Source organism: Gobio gobio (assembly GCF_949357685.1).
Source record: "Gobio gobio genome assembly, chromosome: 19".
Classification (NCBI taxonomy): Eukaryota; Metazoa; Chordata; class Actinopteri; order Cypriniformes; family Gobionidae; genus Gobio; species Gobio gobio.
The window spans coordinates 16,530,842-16,555,165 of NC_137112.1; the positions used below are offsets into that span (position 1 = coordinate 16,530,842).

Below are 24,324 nucleotides of genomic sequence, written 5' to 3' on the forward strand. Positions count from 1 at the left end.
AAGAATTAAGGGTGAAACCATCAGAAACCCTTTAGTCTCCAGCGCCACCATTTTCCAAAGCTGCAACCTACCTGGAGTCTCCAGAAGTGCAAGGTGTCAGGATCTCAGAGACTTCAGTTAGGTTAAGAATCCTAAAAAATGACCCCCACTAAATAAGAATCACAAGCTGAGGTGTTGTAAAATACATGAAGCCTGCTTTTTTATAGGCTTTATAGGTTTTTATTGGTTGAGAATGACTCTTGAAGGACCAGAACCACATCCTCTAGTACCACTGTTTGAAGAATTCATCTTCCAGAATCTGGCAGTACGTTTTGGGAGTTCATTTTAGTCCATCCTGAAGTCCGTTTTGCAGAGATGGACTAAAAATTAACTCCCAAAACGTACTGCCAGATTCTGGAAGATGAATTCTTCAAACAGTGGTACTAGAGGATGTGGTGCTGGTCCTTCAAGAGTCACTCTCAACCTATCTGTCCATAAAACCTATAAAAAAAACCTTCTTCATGTATTTTACAACACTTCAGCTTGTGATTCTTATCTAGTGGGGGTCATTTTTTAGGATTCTTTACCTAACTGAAGTCTCTGAGATCCTGACACCTTGCACTTTTGGAGACTCCAGGTAGGTTGCAGCTTTGGAAAATGGTGGCGCTGGAGACTAAAGGGTTCCTGATGGTTTCACCCTTAATTCTTCACCTTAATTCTTAATTCTTTTGCAGTTAACAGGTGTCTTTTCTTCACCACCTGTTTTTGTCAGATCCTGCTGACCCAACGAGCATTTCACTGTCCAACTGCAACGTCTAGTATTGCATTAGTATTGCATCCTTCTCATGGGCATTTAATACTTTTTGACTTTTCAGTCTGAGTTAAATCTCTTTTTTGGCTCAATTTATCTGTAAAAGAAAACATGCCTAATAATTCTGCACACCTGAATATAAGGTGATTTTCATTTCCAGCCTTCATGAACAATTATATATCACTTATACATTATTAAATACTAAATCAATAGTAGTTATTAGGATTACTGTGGTTTGGAATTGGTCAAATGTGCCTGGAAAAAAAATATGATCAGAAAATCAACGTGCCTAATAATTCTGCACTCCCTGTAGTTCCAATTCCCTGTGTCCTTCTATCTTTTTCTGACCTCAAAAGAAGAAATTTTAAAAATAGTCCTGCACGCGCTCCTTCCTATAATGGCAATGAATTGGCAATGGCAGGCTAAAACATTAAAAAAATTATACAAAAGTATCACGCAATGATACAGTGAGACGCGTGTCATATATAGAAAGTGTTCAAGAGGTATACTACAAGGTATTGTGAGAAAAAAAACGTTATTCAGTCAAAATACTGAGCTCAGTCGTTAGTGTTCCTGTGAGTGCCTGCGAGTCATCAGCAGGTGCTTATGCTTACTATAACTTGCACTGTTGTCATGGTACCCAGGATAAGCGCGCACACGCACCATTTTGATAAATCGGGCTCAACAGAAACAAATGTGACTCTCGTCTTTTCTATAAGGTATATGATACGAAATAATACTAATAATAGTAACCTCCTGAAGTGAATGTTGTGTGCCGGTTGTCATGACAACATTGTGTGAGTGGCTGCTGACGCGCAGTGAAACAGCCAATCAGAGCAGAACTCCACATTACTATTCATGACCCTTCCAAATAAGGCAAAAACAGACCATGTCATTCTAGGGACAATATCTAGGGTTGTAAATGGACCTGTAAAACACGCAAAACATGCAATGCTTGAGGCCTGACTGCCAACACAAACTCAAGTGACATCGGACGCTGACTTCGCTCACACCCACACCTTAAAATCAGGCCCTTGGAAATCAGTGGGTTGGTTAAGCAGAAAGTCACAATGATTGACAGGAAGGTCCAGGGATCGTACACCTAGGAGTGGAATAAAGAAACAACGGGGGACAGGAAAAAAAACATACACAAAACACTTTTGGAACGTAACACTAAATCTACTCTGAATAATTCAAAAGTGTACTAAGTAGTAATAGAAGGTGTTTGTTGTAATGATGACAGTAGTGCACATACGAGTTCTGTACTCTGGTAACACTACATGCATACGAGTTCAATCAGTCCGTGTTCAATCAGTCCGTGCCCAGATCGCCTATTGTGAGTACACCTTAAATAAGTTTCCTTTGGTTTACTTGTTAGTGGAATAATGACAAATATATTAATGCATAACGTTTAATGAAGCATTAACAAGAACTGCACAATGAATACCTATTAAATTTTATATATTAGTACTGCAAAGAAAATTCTGTAAAGCTGCTTTGAAACCATGTACATTGTGTAAAATGCTGTAAAAAATTTAAAATAAAATGTAAGCAAAATGGCTTTTTTTAAATGACAGACATGGGGTGTAGGAAGAGTATGTGCATCTACAAAACCTGAGTTAAAGGTCTCTGTGTAACATTTATTATTAGAAATGTACATCTGAAATTTAAAATTAACATTACTATTCTAATTTCCTTGCTAAAGAGGTGGTAATAACAAAAGCCAATTTACAGGTTTAGGCTTTTTCCTTTGATAACAGTGACATATCTCCTTCATGGTGCTTGATTATATGTGATCTTGCCTGATTCCACTGAACAAACCCCTTTCCACATTTATTGCACCCAAATGGTTTTTCACCAGTGTGAATTCTTAAATGTTCTGCAAGATGCCAGCTCTTATAGAATCTTCTGCCACAAAACTTACAGGGGTAGTTTCGATCACCTTGATGTAAAAGCATGTGGTTTTTCATGCTCTTTAGACGTTTGAATGGCCTATCACATATCTTACAATAGAAAGGATATTTCCCGGGTCCCTGATCAGAAAGACTTGATTTAATAGAGTGCCGTTGGTTTGTGTCCACATTTACACTTTCTGGTTGCAGAATTATTTCCACATGGGAAAGCTGTGAGTTCAGTGGTTCTTCGAACCGTCCCTCTGCTCGTCTTTCTGTAGGGAAATAAATGTTATTGCAATTAAGTCTACAAATATGATTATCTGTTAAAAACGTCTCGGTTACGTATGTAACCCTCGTTCCCTGAGGAGGGAACGGAGACGTACGTTAGTGACTAACGAATGGGGGTTTCGCTTAGAAGCCAATCATCGTCGAGTATTCAACAGCGCCCAATGGCAGTGCCAATGCCATGGGCATGCGGAATTTGCATGCGTAACTCCGCCCCACCTCGTGGGTATATCAGGAAGTACGCTGGCAACATCGCATTATGTTACTGCTGCAGGAGCCAAGACTGAACTCCGCGTTCCAGGCAGAACAGCTGACGTGGCAAAGGAAACGTACGTCTCCGTTCCCTCCTCAGGGAACGAGGGTTACATACGTAACCGAGACGTTCCCTTTCGTTCAGTCACTACGACGTACGTTAGTGACTAACGAATGGGGGTTCCAATACAACAACGCCACTCAGCTGTCATCCAGTGCCCTGCGTAAGTGTGAGTACCCTGTCGTAAGACTAGTACGGACGAAGGACTCCCACTTATCACAGGATTACCAAGGTACACTGGGAAGCATATCCCAGTGAGGGAATGCCAAGATGCCTACCGTAGGGAGGGCTTAGAGAATACACATATGACCCGCTGAGGGCTACATATGGAAGATCACTAGGGTACCAGCCGAAGGTGGATTTTTAACCCTAGGGGTGGCAGGGACTTGCCAAGGGAAAGACACCTGCTCACTGAGGAGGCTTACGGTGGAAATACTCGTGTGGGGGTCGCCGGAGGGAACCATGCACACGGAGCACCTGGCCGGACATGAGGGTCTGGGCTCGAAAGGGCAGACTGAACTGATGTCGGCGTAAGCAGTGCTGGAGGAGCTCAGGGCTCTCGGGGAGCTCACCTGAGGAAAAATATCGCACGTATCCAGTCCTAGGAGTGGAATGGCGAGCAAGCGAAGACACCTGAGCCTGGCCCATTACCGGCCACCCGTAGGGGCGAGTACATAGTCGGACACTGGCTCCACTCGGAGATTGTAGAATCTGGCGAATGTGTTGGGTGTCGCCCAGCCTGCAGCTCTGCAGATGTCTGTTCGCGAGGCGCCATGCGCTAGAGCCCAAGAGGAGGCCACACTCCGGGTGGAGTGTGCCCTCACACCAAGGGTACATGGTCGGCCTTGCTGCTGGTATGCCAAAACAATGGTGTCCACTATCCAGTGAGACAACCTCTGCTTTGAGAGAGCACTTCCCTTCCGCTCTCCACCATAACAGACAAAGAGCTGGTCTGAGGTCCTGAAACACCGCGTCATGTCTACGTAGGCGCGGAGAGCGCGTACTGGACAGAGCAATGCCAAGGCTGGGTCTGCCTCCTCCAAAGGCAGCGCTTGCAGGTTCACCACCTGATCTCGGAACGGAGTGGTAGGAACCTTGGGCACATATCCGGGCCGGGGTCTCAGGATCACGTGAGAGTTGGCCGGCCCGAACTCAAGGCACGCTTCGTCAACCGAAAATGCTTGCAGGTCCCCGACCCTCTTAAGCGAGGCCAATGCGGTCAGCAGAGCCGTCTTCATAGACAAGAACTTAATCTCAGCCGACCGCAAAGGCTCAAAGGGAGGCCTCTGCAGAGCACTTAAGACTACTGAGAGGTCCCAAGAGGGAACGAGAGGAGAGCGAGGAGGATTCAGTCTCCTCGCCCCCCTCAGGAACCTGATGATCAGGTCGTGCTGACTTACCTTTTTGTCCCCCAGGAGATCGTGGTAGGCAGATATTGCGGCCACATATACTTTAAGGGTGGAGGGAGACAGCCTTCGCTCCACCCCCTCCTGGAGAAACGATAGTACGGACCCGATCGGGCATTTCCAGGGGTCTTCTTGGCGGGAAGAGCACCATGTGACGAAGAGGTTCCACTTCAACGCATAGAGGCGTCGCGTAGACTCAGCTCTAGCGGAAGTGATGGTAGCGACCACCGCAGGTGGAAGGCTACTCAAACCTGCCGCGTCCAAAAGGTGCCCCGTCTCTGAGTGAGGAGGTCCGGTCTCAGAGGAATAGGCCAGGGAGGGGCTGTCGCAAGGAGTAAAAGTTCTGGGAACCAGGTCTGGCCGTGCCAATACGGGGCGACCAACATGACCTGCTCCTTGTCCTCCCTGATCTTGCACAGTACCCGTGCAAGAAGGCTCCCTGGGGGAAACGCATACTTGCGTAGCCCTGACGGCCAGCTGTGCGCCAGTGCATCCGTGCCGAGGGTGCCCTCGGTCAGGGAATAATACAGGGAGCAATGGGAAGAGTCCTGGGAGGCAAACAGATCTACCTGTGCGTCGCCGAACCGTTCCCATATCAGCTGGACCGTCTGGGGGTGGAGTCTCCACTCTCCGGGGAGAGGCTGAATCCGTGAGAGCTCGTCGGCTGCACGGTTCAGGTCTCCCGGGATGTGGACAGCACGAAGGGACCTCAGGCGCTTCTGACTCCACAAAACGAGATGGCGGGCGAGTTGAGACATACGGTGGGAGCGTAGACCGCCCTGGTGGTTGATGTACGCTACTACGGCCGTGTTGTCTGTCCTGACTAGTACATGTTGACCCCTCAGCAACGCTCGGAAGCGGTGCAGGGCGAACCGTACTGCCAGTAACTCGAAGCAATTGACATGCAGAAGGCGCTGGGGTCCTGTCCAGGAGCCCGCGGCTGCTTGTCCATTGCACATGGCACCCCAGCCCGTGGATGATGCATCTGTTGTCACAACAACATGCCTGGAAACTCGTTCTAAGGACACTCCGGTCCGTAGAAAGCTGAGGTTCGACCACGGGGTGTGTGTCTGTAAGCAGGCCCGAGTCACTTGTACCTGGAGCGTGCCAGACCGCCATGCCCATCTCGGGACTCGATTGCGTAGCCAGTGCTGAAGCGGTCTCATATGAAGCAATCCGAGCGGCGTTACCGCGGCTGCAGATGCCATATGCCCCAGGAGCCTCTGAAACAGTTTCAGTGGAACCGCACTCTTGCCCTCGATTTGACGAAGGGAAGTCAGCAGAGACTGCGCGCGCGCTCGAAAGCTGCGCGCACATGGCGACCGAGTCGATATCCATGCCGAGAAAAGAGATCCTCTGCGCGGGGCAAAGTTTGCTCTTCTCCCAGTTGACCCGAAGGCCCAGACGGGCTAGGTGATGGAGCACCAAATCTCTGTGTCCGCAAACCTGCTCTCGAGAGTGACCCAGTATGAGCCAGTCGTCGAGGTAATTCAGGATGCGCCCCTTCGGCAGCACGGGGTTCGCAAGGGCTGCCTCGGCAATCTTCGTAAAGACGCGAGGGGACAGAGATAGCCCGAATGGTAGAACTGCGTATTGATTAGAGCCCGACCGATAAAGGATTTTTAAGGCCGATACCGATACAAATATTTGGTCACTTAAAAATCCGATATTCCGATATATCAGCCGATATATATATAAAAAATAAAATAATAAAATAACAGAAACGCGTAAAAAAACACAAACAGATTTCCCTTATACATCAGTTATTTGTAGTTATTCATGATCCCTCAGCCTCTCTAAAATAATATGATAATGCAGTTTAAAAATAAACTTGTTTGTTTTATTGTTACAACAGAACAGAGGAACATAAAATATATTAAAGTTCTGATAAATAAAATGTATAAAAATACAAACTTAAGATATGAAACTTAAAGTCGTTTGGACGAAAACACAATAGGCTAACAAAAACAAAAAATCAAAGTTACCAGTATTAATAGATGTGGTAAGCTTTATAAATATAACTTTTAGCAAGACTGGAAAAAAAATATTCAGTTAAGTTCTAGAAGTTCTGATAAATAACAACAACAGCAAAACATAAACTATATACAGTATAAAAATGAGCCACCTTATAATTACAATGTCAACTTGCTTATCTCTTTACATGCACTTTTAATTCTATCCATCAAGCTTCCACAAACCATTTTCAATCATCATTTGCTGCCTGCCTTCTAAAATCTACTAACGTTACTGATGATGACTCGTGTAATCCATTATTTGACTCGTTAATGCGGCGTCTGAACGAAGTCACGCACTTTCGTTCACTCTTCACGAGCCTAACTTACGATTTACAATGCAGAGACTGGAACTACAAATATACTAGTTATAAATACAGTAATCATTACTTTATTTAGGCAGAATAAGTTTGTTGTGATTTCCAAGGCGCATTAATGTTAGCGGTCTCCCACTGATAGCCATGGCATTAGCTAGCTTTGTGGTTAGCGTCTATGATAAGTTATAATTTAGAAATATGTATACTTTTTCAAAATAACGGGCAGGGGAGAGATGATACGTCTCATGCTGTCAAACTGTCAGACTATTAAAGAAATACATTTTATTCAGTCACATTGTCCGAGGTAAAATAAGTCAGTCAACTGTAACCTAGCGTAATTACCAGCTCTCTTGGCTTACATGTAACAGCAAAACTGGACTTGGCAGTTACAAATTGTGTCATGTTATTTGAGTTAAGAGAACTGATGGGGATGTTCTTTTAACTGTTATTCAATTCAAGCAATGTATGTCTCGTTGCCAACTTACATGCATTTCGCGGATGATCTGTGTTGTGAATGCAGCGCTCAGAGCCCTGAAGCTCAGCATGACTCTGCTGGATCAGCTGGTGGTGTTGCCAGCCGGCACGTTGTAGAGCGCCCTCTGGTGGACAAACTATGAAACGCCAACACTCAATGTGTTTGAGAGGCGTTTCGTCCGGTTTTTTTATTTTTAAAAAAATATTCATTTATCGGCCATCATAAATGCCGATACCGATAGTTTGGAAAAAGCCTAATATCGGCCGATAATATCGGCCCGCCGATATATCGGTCGGGCTCTAGTATTGATATGCCCGCCCCTCGAAAGCAAACCGTAGGAACGGTCTGTGTCGAGGTAGAATGGAGACATGGAAGTAGGCGTCCTTCAGGTCGATCGCTGCAAACCAATCGTGTGGACGAACGCATTCGAAAAGGCGTTTCGCTGTCAACATCTTGAACGGAAACCGGTGAAGGTAACGGTTCAAGACGCGCAGGTCCAGGATTGGCCGTAGCCCACCGGTCTTTTTGGGTACAATGAAGTACGGGCTGTAAAACCCGTAATTCATCTCGGCTGGAGGGACAGGTTAGATCGCACCCTTCGCCAGTAGGGTGGCAATCTCCGCTCGCATGACGGGGGCGTTGGCCCCGATCATGGTGGAACGGACTCCCCGGAAGCAGGGAGGAACCTGCGCGAACTGAATCGCGTAGCCGCGCCTGACGGTCCGCGCGACCCAGCGGGACAGCCCTGGAAGCTGAAGCCAGACATCCAGAAACTGCACCAGCGGGGTCATACGGAGTACAGACGTACCCGGTGTGGGCTTGCAGCGATGCAGCGTCACCGGCCCGGACATGGGAGGCTGTGGGGCGTCCCGGTGCGGGGGCACGGTTGACAGCTGCGTCCTGACAGAGGAGACCAGGGAAGGACGCACGTTCCACTGGGGTCTGCTCTGCCAGGAGGCTGGCGACAGAGTGGGATGCGAGTGGCGGGACCCGTGGGTGGCGCGCACCGTCATCACCGGACTCTGTGGGCTCAGGGATGGGAGTGTTAATTATTTCTTTGACCAAAATAGGGTGCTGCTGACCCGGGGGCCAGCAGCTGAACAAAGGATTCTCCCCCGGCCCTCCACCGGGGGAAGGAGTGGTCCTGCTACCATCTCCTCGAAAGAATTTCCCATCCCTGAGCTGTCCGTCTCAGGAGCGCCGCTTGGCCTGGCGTTTAGCGGGGCGGCCTGAGGGGACTTGGACGCCTTCCTACGGCTTCCTCCGCGACCCGGCCCGGGTGAAGGCTGCTGCTTGGACCGGGTGGGAGGGGCGGGAGCCTTAGGAGGGCGTCCTCGGCGTGGAGCAGACTGAGACGACTGTGCCGGCGGCTGGGTGGAGGCAGCAGCTGGCTGCCGGGGCAGTACGTGTTTGATAGCCTCAGTCTGCTTCTGGGCGATTGAGAACTGTTGGGCAAAGTCCTCAACCGCCCCGCCGAAGAGGCCGGCCTGGGATATGGGGGCATCGAGGAACCGGGTCCGCTCGGTGTCCCGCATATCAGCCAGGTTCAGCCACAGGTGACGCTCCTGGACCACATTTGTGGACATCACTTGACCCAGGGAGCGTGCGGTCACCTTCGTCGCCCGGAGGGCGAGGTCGGTGGCGGCACGCAGCTCATTTAAGAGCCCCGGATCAACTCCGGCCTCGTGCATGTCCTTGAGGATCCTGGCCTGGTAGACCTGAAGGATCGCCATGGCATGCAGCGAAGCGGCAGCCTGCCCCGCGGCTCTGTGCGATTTCGCCACCAAGGTTGATGTGAATCGACAGGCTTTGGAGGGGTGCTTAGGATCACCACGCCAGGTTGAAGCGCTCTGAGGACACAGTTGCATCGCAACAGAACGTTCAACTGGAGGGACCCCAGTGTACCCTTTAGCTGCCGCCCCATCGAGGACGGAGAAGGCGGAGGAAGTCGCCGAACGGTCACGGGAAGACAACGGGGACTTCCAGGACCGCGCGAGTTCCTCATGCAGCTCGGGAAAGAAAGGTATTGGGGGCGGGGACTGACTGTTGTCAGCGCGGGCTCCCAAAAACCAATAGTCGAGCCTTGAGCGTTCGGGACGGGGTGGAGGGTTCCACTCTATCCCTAGGCTCGCGGCTGCCCGAGACAACATGGCTGTCAGCTCTGGGTCCGACTCGGGCAATGCTGGCGCGCCCGAAGGCGGCAGCACAGCCGAGTCATCATCCTCAGAGGACTCGAGCCCACCTTGTGATGCGGTGATCGACATCGCATCTTCCTCTGGAGCGCCAAACGAGACACGCGGGGGGGCCGGAGCCGGCCCCGCGATCTGCGTCTGAACGCTCGCGGGTTGCAGTGTGCAAGACGGGGGTGTGGCCCGAGGCATGAGCGTCGGGGCTTTGTTCCACACCGTAACCGTCAGGTCACCCTGACCACCAGCCGAAGTACTGGGCCTCTGGGACTCAGTAGATCGGGGTGTGGTAGAGGGGACTCTCACTTCATTACGAAGGTCATGGAGTCTTGACCGCAACACCGCGATGGTCATGTCCCCGCAGTGGGAACATAACTCATCCACAAACGCTGCCTGGGCATGTTGAAAGCCCAAACATACCAGGCAGTGTGTGTGCCCATCAGAGGGAGATAACGACCGACCACACCCAGAAGTACACGGACGAGACATCCTGAAAAGGACGCGTCACGTGTAAGCTCTTTTAGGAGAGGAAGCCTCGCAGAGAACGCCGAAGCGCCCAGGGACCACACACCAGCTGTCTAGTGGACCACTGCGCAGATCAGCAGGCAGGCAGTATGATGATCACTGGAACGCGCCGTAACACCAACGCCTCTGGAAAGCTGTTCGTCTCGAAAAGCTGTCGAAGACTCAGATCAGGCTTGAAGGAGTGAAGAGATCCTCTTGGCTCCAAAGCAGAAACATAATGCGATGTTGCCAGCGTACTTCCTGATATACCCACGAGGTGGGGCGGAGTTACGCATGCAAATTCCGCATGCCCATGGCATTGGCACTGCCATTGGGCGCTGTTGAATACTCGAAGATGATTGGCTTCTAAGCGAAACCCCCATTCGTTAGTCACTAACGTACGTCGTAGTGACTGAACGAAAGGGAACTAGTGCTATCAATACATACAAAAATAGCAAATTAATCACACATTTTTTAAGTTTTTAATATATTTTTTATATTGTAATATTTTCACACTGAATATCCAAAACAATGTAGAAACAATAGAAATGGAGTACATTTTAAATATTTGTTTAATCTTTTTTCTAAGTACTATGAATTAAGGACAGTATCACTGATACCTGTACTGATACTGATGTCTCTATTACATGTTTTTCCCCCCTCAATTCTAGCCATTAATTATAGACATTCAACATTAGCGTATAACTGAAAGCTAAAATTTTTAATGTCAAGAGCAGTGAGTGATTTTCTCTTTGTTTTTTGTTCTTTAATTAACATTAGTTACAAACAGCAGAGGGTTTATTAGGGTGCTGTCGCTTTGGCCCTGTTTACACCTGGTATTAAGATTAACATTTTGGTTGATCGAATCACAAGTGGACGACATTAAATACAGGTGTAAACAGGATCTAAAACATTTTGAGCTTGTCCACTTTTGACCACTTCCGGAGGAAGGTGAAAACGCATTTGACAAGATTGCATTCGTAGTATAAATGCACATGTGTTGTGCTTCTGGTTGCCCTGCCGGATCTGCGCCCAGACATGACCAACGCATGACCCTGAAGTGTCTGCAGAGACTGTGTCAATTAGACTCCCCCTGAAATTACCTCATCGACACGGCATCCTCAATAAACCCGTCTCCGGCGTGATGACTCCGATCTTTCGAATATTCCTATTTAATAATTGTTTAATCGATATGTCATCCTCAATAAACTTGTCTCTGGCCTGACGGCTCCGATCTTTCGAATATTGCAATTTAATAATTGTTTAGTCAATACGGCATCCTCAATAAACCTGTCTCCGGCCTGATGGCTCCGATCTTTCAAATATTGCACTTTAATAATTGTTTAAACCATACGTCATCCTCTATAAACCCGTCTCCGGCGTGTTGCCTCCGATCTTTTGAATATTCCAATCTAATATGACCGATGAATCTAAGATCAATCGATCATCCGATCTAATATGACCCCTGACCTGTAAAGTTGCCAGAATAATAATCACACGCTGTTTGTTAATTGGCCAGAGGAGAACTGGCACCTCGACTGAGCCTGGTTTCTACCAAGGTTTATTTTTCTCCATTAGGTCACCTGATGGGGTTTTGGTTTCCTTGACACTGTCGCCTTTGGCTTGGCTTGCTCAGTTGGGGACACTACATTTTTCAACTAAATATCCAAATAAATCTAATTAGTAAACTAAATTAACCATATAAACTAAATTACTGATATAATAACTAATCTACTGCCCACATTGTATGATAATTGAACTGAGCTAGATGACATCATTTTCTCCGGAGCGGCTGTACGGCCAAATAAAATTCTGTTGCATTATTTTCCTGTTTAACACTGTGAAGCTGTTTTGAAAGAATCTGCATTGTAAAAGCGCTATATAAATAAAGTTGACTTGACTTGAATAACGGGCTAATTTCGACTAAATTTTGTGTGGTTTCTTTTGTCCGTTCAAATGTGAAAGAGAACTCAATGTGGCACTGAGACGCTGTCTGAAGCGGCATTCTGTGCGCATGCTACAGGCGTTTGTTCACAGAGCTGCTTCACAGACAGCGCACCAGTACATATTTGAGTTCTGGAGAGAGAAGAAAAAAAACACTGCATTTTTTTAATTTTGACAATCCTATTAAAACACAATGTTGATATGGGTCACCCCAAAATGCAAATTAAGAGGGCTGTAAAATCGATTAATCACGATTAATCACATCCAACATAAATGTCTGTTTATATATATATATATATATAACATCTGTGTGTGTGTGTGTGTGTGTGTCTTAACTGGTAATCCCTACGTTATGGGGACAAAATGTCCCCACAAAGATGGCAATATCCGAAATCCTCATCCGTGTGGGGACATTTTTATGTCCCCATGAGGAAAACATCTTATAAATCAGACTAAGTGATGTTTTTTGAAAATGTAAAAATGCAGAATGTCTCCTGTGATGGGTAGGTTTAGGGGCAGGGGCAGTGTAGGGGGATATAATATACGGTATGTACGGTATAAAAACCATTACGCCTATGGAAAGTCCCCATAAAACATGAAAACCCAACGTGTGTGTGTGTGTGTTTATATACAGACAGATGTCAATTGAGATGTCAGATGTCAATTGTCTGATGTCAATTGTCAAGAGATGTCAATTGTCATAATGTTATGCCTAATCGGTGTCTGTATAAACACACACACACAGAAATATTTATATAATATTACATTATATATATATATATATATATATATATATATATATATATATATATATATATATATATATATATATATATATATATATATATATATATATATATATATATATATATATATATATACACACACTCACCTAAAGGATTATTAGGAACACCTGTTCAATTTCTCATTAATGCAATTATCTAATCAACCAATCACATGGCAGCTGCTTCAATCCATTTAGGGGTGTGGTCCTGGTCAAGACAATCTCCTGAACTCCAAACAGAATGTCAGAAGGGGAAAGAAAGGTGATTTAAGCTATTTTGAGCGTGGCATGGTTGTTGGTGCCAGACGGGCCGGTCTGAGTATTTCACAATCTGCTCAGTTACTGGGATTTTCACGCACAACCATTTCTAGGGTTTACAAAGAATGGTGTGAAAAGGGAAAAACATCCAGTATGCGGCAGTCCTGTGGGCGAAAATGCCTTGTTGATGCTAGAGGTCAGAGGAGAATGGGCCGACTGATTCAAGCTGATAGAAGAGCAACTTTGACTGAAATAACCACTCGTTACAACAGAGGTATGCAGCAAAGCATTTGTGAAGCCACAACACGCACAACCTTGAGGCAGATGGGCTACAACAGCAGAAGACCCCACCGGGTACCACTCATCAACCCTCTACAAATAGGAAAGAGGCTACAATTTACACAAGCTCACCAAAATTGGACAGTTGAAGACTGGAAAAATGTTGCCTGGTCTGATGAGTCTCAATTTCTGTTGAGACATTCAGATGGTCGAGTCAGAATTTGGTGTAAACAGAATGAGAACATGGATCCATCATGCCTTGTTACCACTGTGCAGGCTGGTGGTGGTGGTGTAATGGTGTGGGGGATGTTTTCTTGGCACACTTTAAGCCCCTTAGTGCCAATTGGGCATTGTTTAAATGCCATGGACTACCTGAGCATTGTTTCTGACCATGTCCATCCCTTTATGACCACCATGTACCATCCTCTGATGGCTACTTCCAGGAGGATAATGCACCATGTCACAAAGCTCGAAACATTTCAAATTGGTTTCTTGAACATGACAATGAGTTCACTGTACTAAAATGGCCCCCACAGTCACCAGATCTAAACCCAATAGAGCATCTTTGGGATGTGGTGGAACGGGAGCTTCGTGCTAGAGCCCTGCGCGGGACTGTTTTCTTCATCCCGCTCCCGCCCGCACCCGCCGAATTTCTGACCATTACCACCCGCTCCCGCAACGTATGTGTTACACTCCCGCCCGCTCCCGCAATATGCATGTCCACTCCCGCCCGCACCCGCAAAACTCTGAGAATTTATTCCCGCACAATAATAGAGATGCAATGATTTTGTGTCTTCTCCCGTCCCGCAGGAAAAAAAAAACATGTATTTGTATTGATATTATTAAAGAGATTCATGGGGTTGTTTGTTTCGTTTCCCTGGCCTGCATGTAAAAAAAAAAAAAAGACAAATACATTCAAATATAATTTCGTTTTTATCAAATAGACTGCTTTGCAAAACAGAAAAACAGATTGAGAAACAAAAAACAGATCCCAATTCGTCGGTCAGTTCCGACGTACGTCGAACGTGACCGACTGAAAGGAAACCTGAGAAAACATGCTTCAACAGAACGTAATGTGAACACAAAATAGCAAACGGACATTTAGAAACAATCCATTTCCACTCACTAAACTTCTATGTATTGTTTGTCAAAGACACCAAACAGTCAACTTGACCTGCAGGGAGTGCTGAGCGTTTTTGGTGAGGTATGATCAAGTAGCTATGTATTTGCCAGCTGCGCAATATGTGGATACATATTAGAGCCCGACCGATATATCGGCGGGCCGATATTATCGGCCGATATTAGGCTTTTTCCAAACTATCGGTATCGGCATTTATGATGGCCGATAAATGAATATTTTTTTAAAAATAAAAAAACCGGACGAAACGCCTCTCAAACACATTGAGTGTTGGCGTTTCATAGTTTGTCCACCAGAGGGCGCTCTACAACGTGCCGGCTGGCAACACCACCAGCTGATCCAGCAGAGTCATGCTGAGCTTCAGGGCTCTGAGCGCTGCATTCACAACACAGATCATCCGCGAAATGCATGTAAGTTGGCAACGAGACATACATTGCTTGAATTGAATAACAGTTAAAAGAACATCCCCATCAGTTCTCTTAACTCAAATAACATGACACAATTTGTAACTGCCAAGTCCAGTTTTGCTGTTACATGTAAGCCAAGAGAGCTGGTAATTACGCTAGGTTACAGTTGACTGACTTATTTTACCTCGGACAATGTGACTGAATAAAATGTATTTCTTTAATAGTCTGACAGTTTGACAGCATGAGACGTATCATCTCTCCCCTGCCCGTTATTTTGAAAAAGTATACATATTTCTAAATTATAACTTATCATAGACGCTAACCACAAAGCTAGCTAATGCCATGGCTATCAGTGGGAGACCGCTAACATTAATGCGCCTTGGAAATCACAACAAACTTATTCTGCCTAAATAAAGTAATGATTACTGTATTTATAACTAGTATATTTGTAGTTCCAGTCTCTGCATTGTAAATCGTAAGTTAGGCTCGTGAAGAGTGAACGAAAGTGCGTGACTTCGTTCAGACGCCGCATTAACGAGTCAAATAATGGATTACACGAGTCATCATCAGTAACGTTAGTAGATTTTAGAAGGCAGGCAGCAAATGATGATTGAAAATGGTTTGTGGAAGCTTGATGGATAGAATTAAAAGTGCATGTAAAGAGATAAGCAAGTTGACATTGTAATTATAAGGTGGCTCATTTTTATACTGTATATAGTTTATGTTTTGCTGTTGTTGTTATTTATCAGAACTTCTAGAACTTAACTGAATATTTTTTTTCCAGTCTTGCTAAAAGTTATATTTATAAAGCTTACCACATCTATTAATACTGGTAACTTTGATTTTTTGTTTTTGTTAGCCTATTGTGTTTTCGTCCAAACGACTTTAAGTTTCATATCTTAAGTTTGTATTTTTATACATTTTATTTATCAGAACTTTAATATATTTTATGTTCCTCTGTTCTGTTGTAACAATAAAACAAACAAGTTTATTTTTAAACTGCATTATCATATTATTTTAGAGAGGCTGAGGGATCATGAATAACTACAAATAACTGATGTATAAGGGAAATCTGTTTGTGTTTTTTTACGCGTTTCTGTTATTTTATTATTTTATTTTTTATATATATATCGGCTGATATATCGGAATATCGGATTTTTAAGTGACCAAATATTTGTATCGGTATCGGCCTTAAAAATCCTTTATCGGTCGGGCTCTAATACATATAACGTTATACCGCATGATTTTGCCTACCAAAACAATTGAGAAACTTCTCCAAATGTCAGACTTTCCTTGTTTAGCTTTTGTGCTGTAAATACCTCGTTTGGGGTTCTTTTCTACATCATCTATTGACATCTTCTCCATCATGTCGTTAGGCAACCTCCCTATCCCGCCGATTCCCGCGATTTTTTTTAGCCGCCCATTCCCGCCCGCAGCAAAATTCAAACCGCCCGCTCCTGCGAGATTTACGTTGGGTCCCGCGGGACCCGGCGGGACTCAATCCCAATGCAGCCCTCTACTTCGTGCCCTGGATGTGCATCCCACAAATCTCCATCAACTGCAAGATGCTATCCTATCAATATGGGCCAACATTTCTAAAGAATGCTTTCAGCACCTTGTTGAATCAATGCCACGTAGAATTAAGGCAGTTCTGAAGGCGAAAGGGGGTCAAACACAGTATATTAGTATGGTGTTCCTAATAATCCTTTAGGTGAGTGTATTTCTCTGTGTGTGTGTGTGTGTGTGTGTGTGTGTGTGTGTGTGTGTGTGTGTGTGTGTGTGTGTGTGTGTGTGTGTGTGTGTGTGTGTGTGTGTGTGTGTGTGTGTTATATACAGACACCGATCAGGCATAACATTATGACAATTGACATCTCTTCGGCACCAGGTATTGGGTGGGATTTATTAGGCAGCAAGTGAACATTTTGTCCTCAAAGTTGATGTGTTAGAAGCAGGAAAAATGGGCAAGCATAAATGCTCATTTCAGCGAGTTTGACAAGGGCCAAATTGTGATGGCTAGACGACTGGGTCAGAGCATCTCCAAAACGGCAGCTCTTGTGGGGTGTTCCCAGTCTGCAGTGGTCATGGTAGGCCAAGGCTCATTGATGCACGTGGGGAACGAAGGCTGGCCCGTGTGTTCCGATCAAACAGTCGAGCTACTGTAGCTCAGATTCCTCAAGAAGTTAATGCTGGTTCTGATAGAAAGGTGTCAGAATACACAGTGCATTGCAGTTTGTTGCATATGGGGCTGTATAACCGCAGACCAGTCAGGGTGCCCATGCTGACCCCTATCCACCGCTGAATGCGCCAACAGCGGACACGTGAGCATCAAAACTGGACCACGGAGCAATAGAAGGTGGCCTGGACTGATGAATCACGGTTTTTTTTTACATCTTGTGGATGGCCGGGTGTGTGTGAGTCGCTTACCTGGGGAACACATGGCACCAGGATGCACTATGGGAAGAAGGAAACCCGGCGGAGGCAGTGTGATACTTTGGGCAATGTTCTGCTAGGAAACCTTGGGTCCTGCCATCCAAGTGGATATTACTTTGACACGTACCACCGACCTAAGCATTGTTGCAGACCATGTTCACCCTTTCATGGAAACAGTATTCCCTGGTGGCTGTGGCCTCTTTCAGCAGGATAATGCGCCCTGCCACAAAGCAAAAATGGTTCAGGAATGGTTTGAGGAGCATAACAACGAGTTTGAGGTGTTGACTGACCTCAAAATTCCCAAGATCTCAATCCAACCGAGCATCTGTGGGTTGTGCTGAACAAACAAGTGCAATCAATGGAGGCCCAACCTCGCAAATTACAGGACCTAAATGATCTGCTGCTAACATTTTGATGCCAGTGTGTGTGTGTCTATATATGGTATAAACACACACACAAACAAATAAATATTATATATATATATATATATATATATATATATATATATATATATATATATATATATATATATATATATATATATATATATATATATATATATATACATATTATGTAAACACAGACTTGTATGTGATGTGAGATGTGATTAATCAATTGTACAGCCCTACAAAACGATTTCATTCTTTGGACTAAAACCCCAATTCATGATATCATTAACATCACTTTATTAGTGCCTCATTGACTCAAAATACCTCAATAAATGCCTCAGTATCTTATCGTTGGCCAACAATGAACTAACTTTTTTTTTTTTTAGAGAAATACATTGCTTCTGGAAATTTGGATTAAATCACTGGAGTCTCATGTATTACTTACTTTTTGGAGCAGGAAAGTTTCAATTGGAAAAAAAATAATATTAGAATTAGTGCAAAAAAAACAAAAACAATTTAGAGTTTGAAAAGTCTTATGGGTTTGGAACAAATTGGGGGAGAGTAATGACATTTAAAACGAGGTTTAGGCACTTCAACATTGGAAAGGCAACACTAGTCAGCAAAGCTACAGCAAATCTGGCCTTTAATGAGCCAAAGAGAGCGCACGTCCTACTCCTCTACATCAATTTGCACTGGTTGCCAATAGCAGCTTGTATCAAATTCAAGGCACTGATGTTTGCCTACAGAACCACTGGCTGTGCAACCCCATAGCTTAATTTACTTCTTCAGACTTACTCAAATCACTTTCACAGACCTTTACCTGGACTGTTCCCTGCTGGTGGAATGACCTGCCTAAGGCCCCAATCAGACAGAACGCATTTTTGCAGTGACAGGCGTTTTTTTTCTTTTTATTTATAGATTTCTGATGGCAGTGAGCGTTATGCGCGCTGCTTATGCGCCCCGGGCACCTCACGTTTTAACCGCATGCTGCGCCTCACGTTTTTGAAGGAGCTCTCTGAGCGCATGAAGTTGAAAAAAAAACCTCTGAGCAGAAAAGGGCCCGACATCATCGCGTTTTCCCCCCATTGTCCAATCGAATGAATGGAGAGGCGGGCCTTCCGTTGTGGTGACCGTTACATTCATAGATATCCATAAAAAAGGCTAGATGTCTTACGGCGGAGTCTCTAACGTCATCACTGGTGGCCATCTTGTCACAGGCAGGGCTCTGTGGTACCTGATGTAAGGCGAGTGATCTGCATGAACACAAATACTCTTATCTCACTGAAATCTAGACAGATTTACAAATGGTTTGGTTTCTTACAAACTTTATTAACGTGGCTATAATTATGGGTGCTTGAACAAATTATTAATAATTTTTCATAAGTATGCAGTGTCATAACTACATCTCTGACGTTTATAACAAACCAAACAGTTTGAAAATCGGTAGAAAATTGAGCAAGTTATGGTTATTTAAAAAGTGCTAGCACCCATGAAAACAATGTTATGAGTGAGCGAGCTGCCTGTGACAAGATGGCCGCCAGGTGCGGACGTCGACCTCCATTGGCCAGCAGCGTGGACGAGACATCTAGCCTTTATAATGGATATCTATGGACAGGACAGCTGATTCGGGGGTTTCCTAGCAACATAAAAAAAACTGCAGAGCTCTTCTATTTTCTAAATTGAAAAACGTCGACCAATAAAAGGCAGTGCAGTGCACATCACGTTTTTCGAACCTGAAAAACACGTTCTGTCTGATTGCGTTCTAACTCAACCCGAGCAGCTGAGCCCTTGGCCACCTTTTTTTTTTAAGAATTAAGACTGGCAGACTTTGATTGGAAGCTGTAGTGATAATCACCTGTATGAAGTCTCTCATGTTCTTTCAAGTGGAATTTCGATTTGAAACGACTCCCACATGAACCACAGCAGAAAGGCGTCTCGTTCTGGTGCACTAAAGTGTGTTTCTGCAAACGTCCTTTGGTGCTGAAAATTTTTCTGCAAATCTTGCATATTAATGTGTTTTGGTGACTTTGAATTGCCTTTTGTGACATCTCATTAGAAGTTTCAATGTAAATTTGAAGAGACTGCAGGTCTTGTTCAGGTGCTGGAAGTTCAACATGACAATCACTGCCAGACTGAACTGCAGATGAGTATGAATGATCAGCCTGATTTTCACACAGCTCTGACTTAATTGTGATTGATGATTGTGTATCTGTACCACCATTATTTTCATTCTTAGACAGCACATTTGGCAGGAGTGAGAGGCAGTGAGAGGGTTCCTCCCATTTAAAACCTTCAGAAAGGGGAGAAGTATTGGTAGAAGCTTGTCTCAAAGGCTCATGGGACACCACAGTGGCAACCTCCATCTTTACTTGTATTTCTGAGAGTTCTGAACCCAATGGACCATGCAGACCTCCATCTCTCTGATTATCTGTGTGACAGAAGCACAAAATTAGTTTTTACTTGTAAGACAGGGAAACGCTATATAACAATGTTATTTAAATATCCAGTTTGCGGAGTTTGGGAAAACAGAGTTGACATTTCAAATAAAATTGCAAAGTGTAAGATGTTGTCACAAACTGTCTTTTTTTAGCTTTAGACTTTGATTTTATTTAGCTGGAGGACATCAATCATGCTTGGTATTTTTTAGAGCCAATTTTAGATTAACATATTACATTTGTCATCAGTCTTCTAGAATAAAAAGAAAGAACAAAAAAAAAAGGTTGTGGTACACGTCTTTTTGCTATGAAATCTTTTAATGTTTTTTTTATTTCTAAAAAAAAAATATAAAACGCAAGAATAACATTTATATTGTTATTAGAATGGACCCCTTTTTAAATGTCCAGGGTTCTCAGAAGTGGAAGTCATCATAGTTGGGTAAAATTCTATATTCTATCGAGACATTGATTTGACATTGAAACATGTTAAACATATCTAATAATTTCTGTAATACATTTTCATTTCAATTTTGCAACTTATAAAGCTTTAAAATATATGTTTAAATGATATGTTAAAACTAGTACATGATATAGCAAATGTAAATTATATAATTTAATTTGAATTAGCATTTTGCTCCAAATGTTGCACATTCATATTTAAAATGTAAATTTAAATACAGAAATACATTCCCATTTACATATTGCATTGTCAGTTTGCATATTACATTTTAAATTAAATATTGATACCCATAAATGCATTTAAGAAAAAAGAAACATTATTTTGCTACCCTTTTGCCATACCTTTGGCTCAGAATGCATTTTGAAATTCACACTGCATTTTGCTACAATAATCACACGGTATTATGATGAAAATGGAATCCCAAGTGTCTACCTAGTCTAAAATTACATTTAAATGACAATTTTGCTACAATTTTTGCTTGAAAATCAATTTGAGTAATACATTTTAATTTTGCAACTTGTAAAGCATTAAAATATGTATTTAATTTAAACATTAAAACTAGTATAGGGAATGGCAAATTAAAATTATATAATTGAATTTTCATTTCAAATTTTCACCAAACACTGCACATATGTACTGGAAAATGTAAATCTAAATACAGAAATGCATTGCCATTTTACATATTGCATTGCTATTTTGCATATAACATTTCAAATTGAATATTGCTACACATACGCTTTCATACCTTTAGAGCCTATAGTAAATTCCATGTTTATTTTGTTTGGTTGACTATTCAGAATCATGGGAGAATTGTGATGTCCTTAAAAAAAAAGTGATTCTTAATTTATCCAGAATCGTGCAGCTCTGTTAAAGTATATTGAATATGATACAACCTGTATTTGAGGATTGTTTATTTTCTCAATCATTATTGTATTGCATTGCATTAAACTGTTTTGCCCTCCAAAATTAAAAATACTTTTATAAAAATATTTTATTAAAAATACACTTGATCTTAAGCTTTTAAATAACATCTTATTACGACATATTGGGAGATACATACTGAAAACAGATATGCATTTAGTTTGTTATACTGTTATAAAAAAAATAACTAAAGATTCTGTTGAAAATGATTTCAGTGTAAACTATCATATTCTTAAATTTTGGCCATATAACCAACAACATCTGCACAAAATTGCTCAGTTAAGGTCACTGAATAGGCTAATCGAGGTGTTACGTTGAGTGTGAGCTCAATATTCTCTCTATATGGGCAAGAAAAGCCTGATGTGTCAAATACATAAAATCACAATGAAAATATATACAAATAGTTTTTTCTTACTATTATTTCATGTCAGGCTTTACTGGGTTAATTTAACGATGGCAATTAAAATAGACTACAATTTATCATATTTTATGGCGTCTGTTATAATATGAGTTAAGTGAGAACAACACACTTGAGATTTGGCGTTGGTGAATAACGTTACACAACGTATTCTGACTGACTGCAGTAACATGAAGGTAACCTGAAAACAAGACACTTCAGATAATTCCATAGTACTAACATTGATCATGGCCAAAAAACATGGTATTTCCAATGACCATGTCAAAATAAAAATAGTTTATACAGTGAATGTTTTACTGACCATGGCGTGTTTCTGCATAGATGCCGTTTCGGCTGTGAGTCAGTGTGCTCCTAAGACAACAATTCTCCTGCTTTAAACGCTCTATCTCCTGCTCATATTCAATCATATTGTCTTTGACAGCGTCAAATATTTCTTCGGCTACTGCTGTCAGCCGCTTCACCAAAAACGAATGAATAGACACAAGTCCCATTTTGTTCGTTTTGTTACAAACTCTCTCTTCCGTTTCTTCTTCTTCTTTATGTTTATTGGCGGCTGGCAAACCAGCATTTAGGTGCATTACCGCCACCAACTGAACTGGAGTGTGGAACACCCTAGCACAGTCAGCTTACTAACTTAAATCTAAAATAATAATACTACTAATAAATAAATAATGAATAAATGAAATAGTGAATTGCTTAATTATATTCTCAAATACAATCTTGTTGTTATAGGCTATATATATATATATATATATATATATATATATATATATATATATATATATATATATATATATATATATATATATATATATATATATATATATATATATATATATATATATATTAGTGCTGGGAATCGATTAAAAAAATTAACTAATTAATCATTTTTTTTTCTGTAATTAATCGCGATTAATCGCAAGTTTTTAATATTTTGATATTGTAATACTTTCAGTTACTCTCCAAATTAATGTAGAAACAATTTAAAGACAATGTATTTATATATGTATTTAATATTTAAAATATGTGTTGTAATGGCATCTTTTTATGAATGAAGGCCAGTATCACTGATAAAGTCTCTATGAAACATTAATGTTACATTACAGTATAACTGAAAGCTCCCAATTTCAACATTTATTAGGCTTTAAAAAAACAACTTTTAATTTAAGTGAACTTAAAGGTCCTAAGGTCCTGTGTTCATGTTTCATGTGTAAAAAAACACAGTATTTTTCACACAATTTACTTATCTGTATACTGCTGTTTTCACTGTCCTCAAAACGGCCTGAGAATTTCCTCGTTCTATAAAGTCCCTCCTTCAGAAATACGTAACGAGTTCTGATTGTGCCAGCGGTTCCCGTGTTGTGATTCGACAGCAGCTTAGGGCACGCAGAGCGCACGTTACCGGAAAGGTCACGCCTCTTACCATAACGGGGAGATGAACGCGCTCAAACTACAGCCCCTGAAGGCCAAACAAAGGTGATTTGACTCCGGGATGAAAATAACAGCGTCTGAACGACATGGCGACAAACGCAACCGAACCGAACGCAACACTTCCCCTTCTCCACGAGGGAGCAACAGGACCACGCCCACTTTTTCGCGTATTCTTGTGGGCAGAGGTTAGTCGACAAACTGCTCTACTGACGTAATTAAAGCAGCATATACAGGGATGTACACTCTAAAAAAAAAAAGGTTCTATATGGCACCAAAAATAGTTCTTGGCTCGTAATCATAGGGGAACCTTTTTTAGTGCTATATAGCACCATTTTTGGTGCTTCAGTGGTTCTTCAGCGGTTCTTCAGAGGTTCTTCACCGGTTCTTCAGAGGTTCTTCACCGGTTCTTTGACTAAGGTGCTATATAGCACCTCTGAAGAACCACTGAAGCACCAAAGTAGGTGCTATATAGCACTAAAAAAGGTTCCCTTATGATTACGAGACTTTTTTTTTAGAGTGTAGTCCAAACCGGCCGTTCGCTGTAGGCTTTGAAAGGGAACTTCTGTTAAATAAAATATCTCGCTTGGCATTGAACTTTGAGCTTTATAATTTTACAGGTATTATTTATGCTCTAACAGCAACATTACACACTAACTAAAGTTTGAAAAATGGGATCACGAAGAACAGGACCTTTAAAACAATCTTTACATAAACCCATTATAATAAATGTTATTTTTACCAGTGGCCTTCCCTGTTAGAAATATACAGAAATGTAATAGTTATCAAACACCTTTCTTAACTGCATAAATAATAAATGAAATATAGATTAATCATCATTAAAAGCTAA

General features: G+C 42.7%; 1 protein-coding gene across 2 annotated transcripts; it reads right to left on the reverse strand.

Moving 5' to 3' along the window:
• Window positions 1-1,892: 1,892 nt before the first annotated feature.
• Window positions 1,893-22,584, reverse strand: LOC307143441 (uncharacterized protein). 2 transcript variants are annotated; one of them, XR_013818608.1, is made up of 4 exons: window positions 22,348-22,584; window positions 19,668-20,240; window positions 17,418-17,643; window positions 2,190-2,957 (listed from the first exon to the last, which is right to left on the reverse strand). XR_013818608.1 is itself a non-coding variant. In XM_079844994.1 (3 exons), the coding sequence occupies exons 1-3, from the start codon at window positions 22,535-22,537 to the stop codon at window positions 2,527-2,529; spliced, it is 1,194 nt and encodes a 397-aa protein (XP_079701120.1). In that variant the 5' UTR covers window positions 22,538-22,581; the 3' UTR covers window positions 1,893-2,526. The 2 variants fall into 2 exon arrangements, 1 of the variants encoding a protein (XP_079701120.1); XM_079844994.1 differs by lacking the exon at window positions 17,418-17,643 and having other exon boundaries at window positions 1,893-2,957; window positions 22,348-22,581.
• Window positions 22,585-24,324: the final 1,740 nt, after the last annotated feature.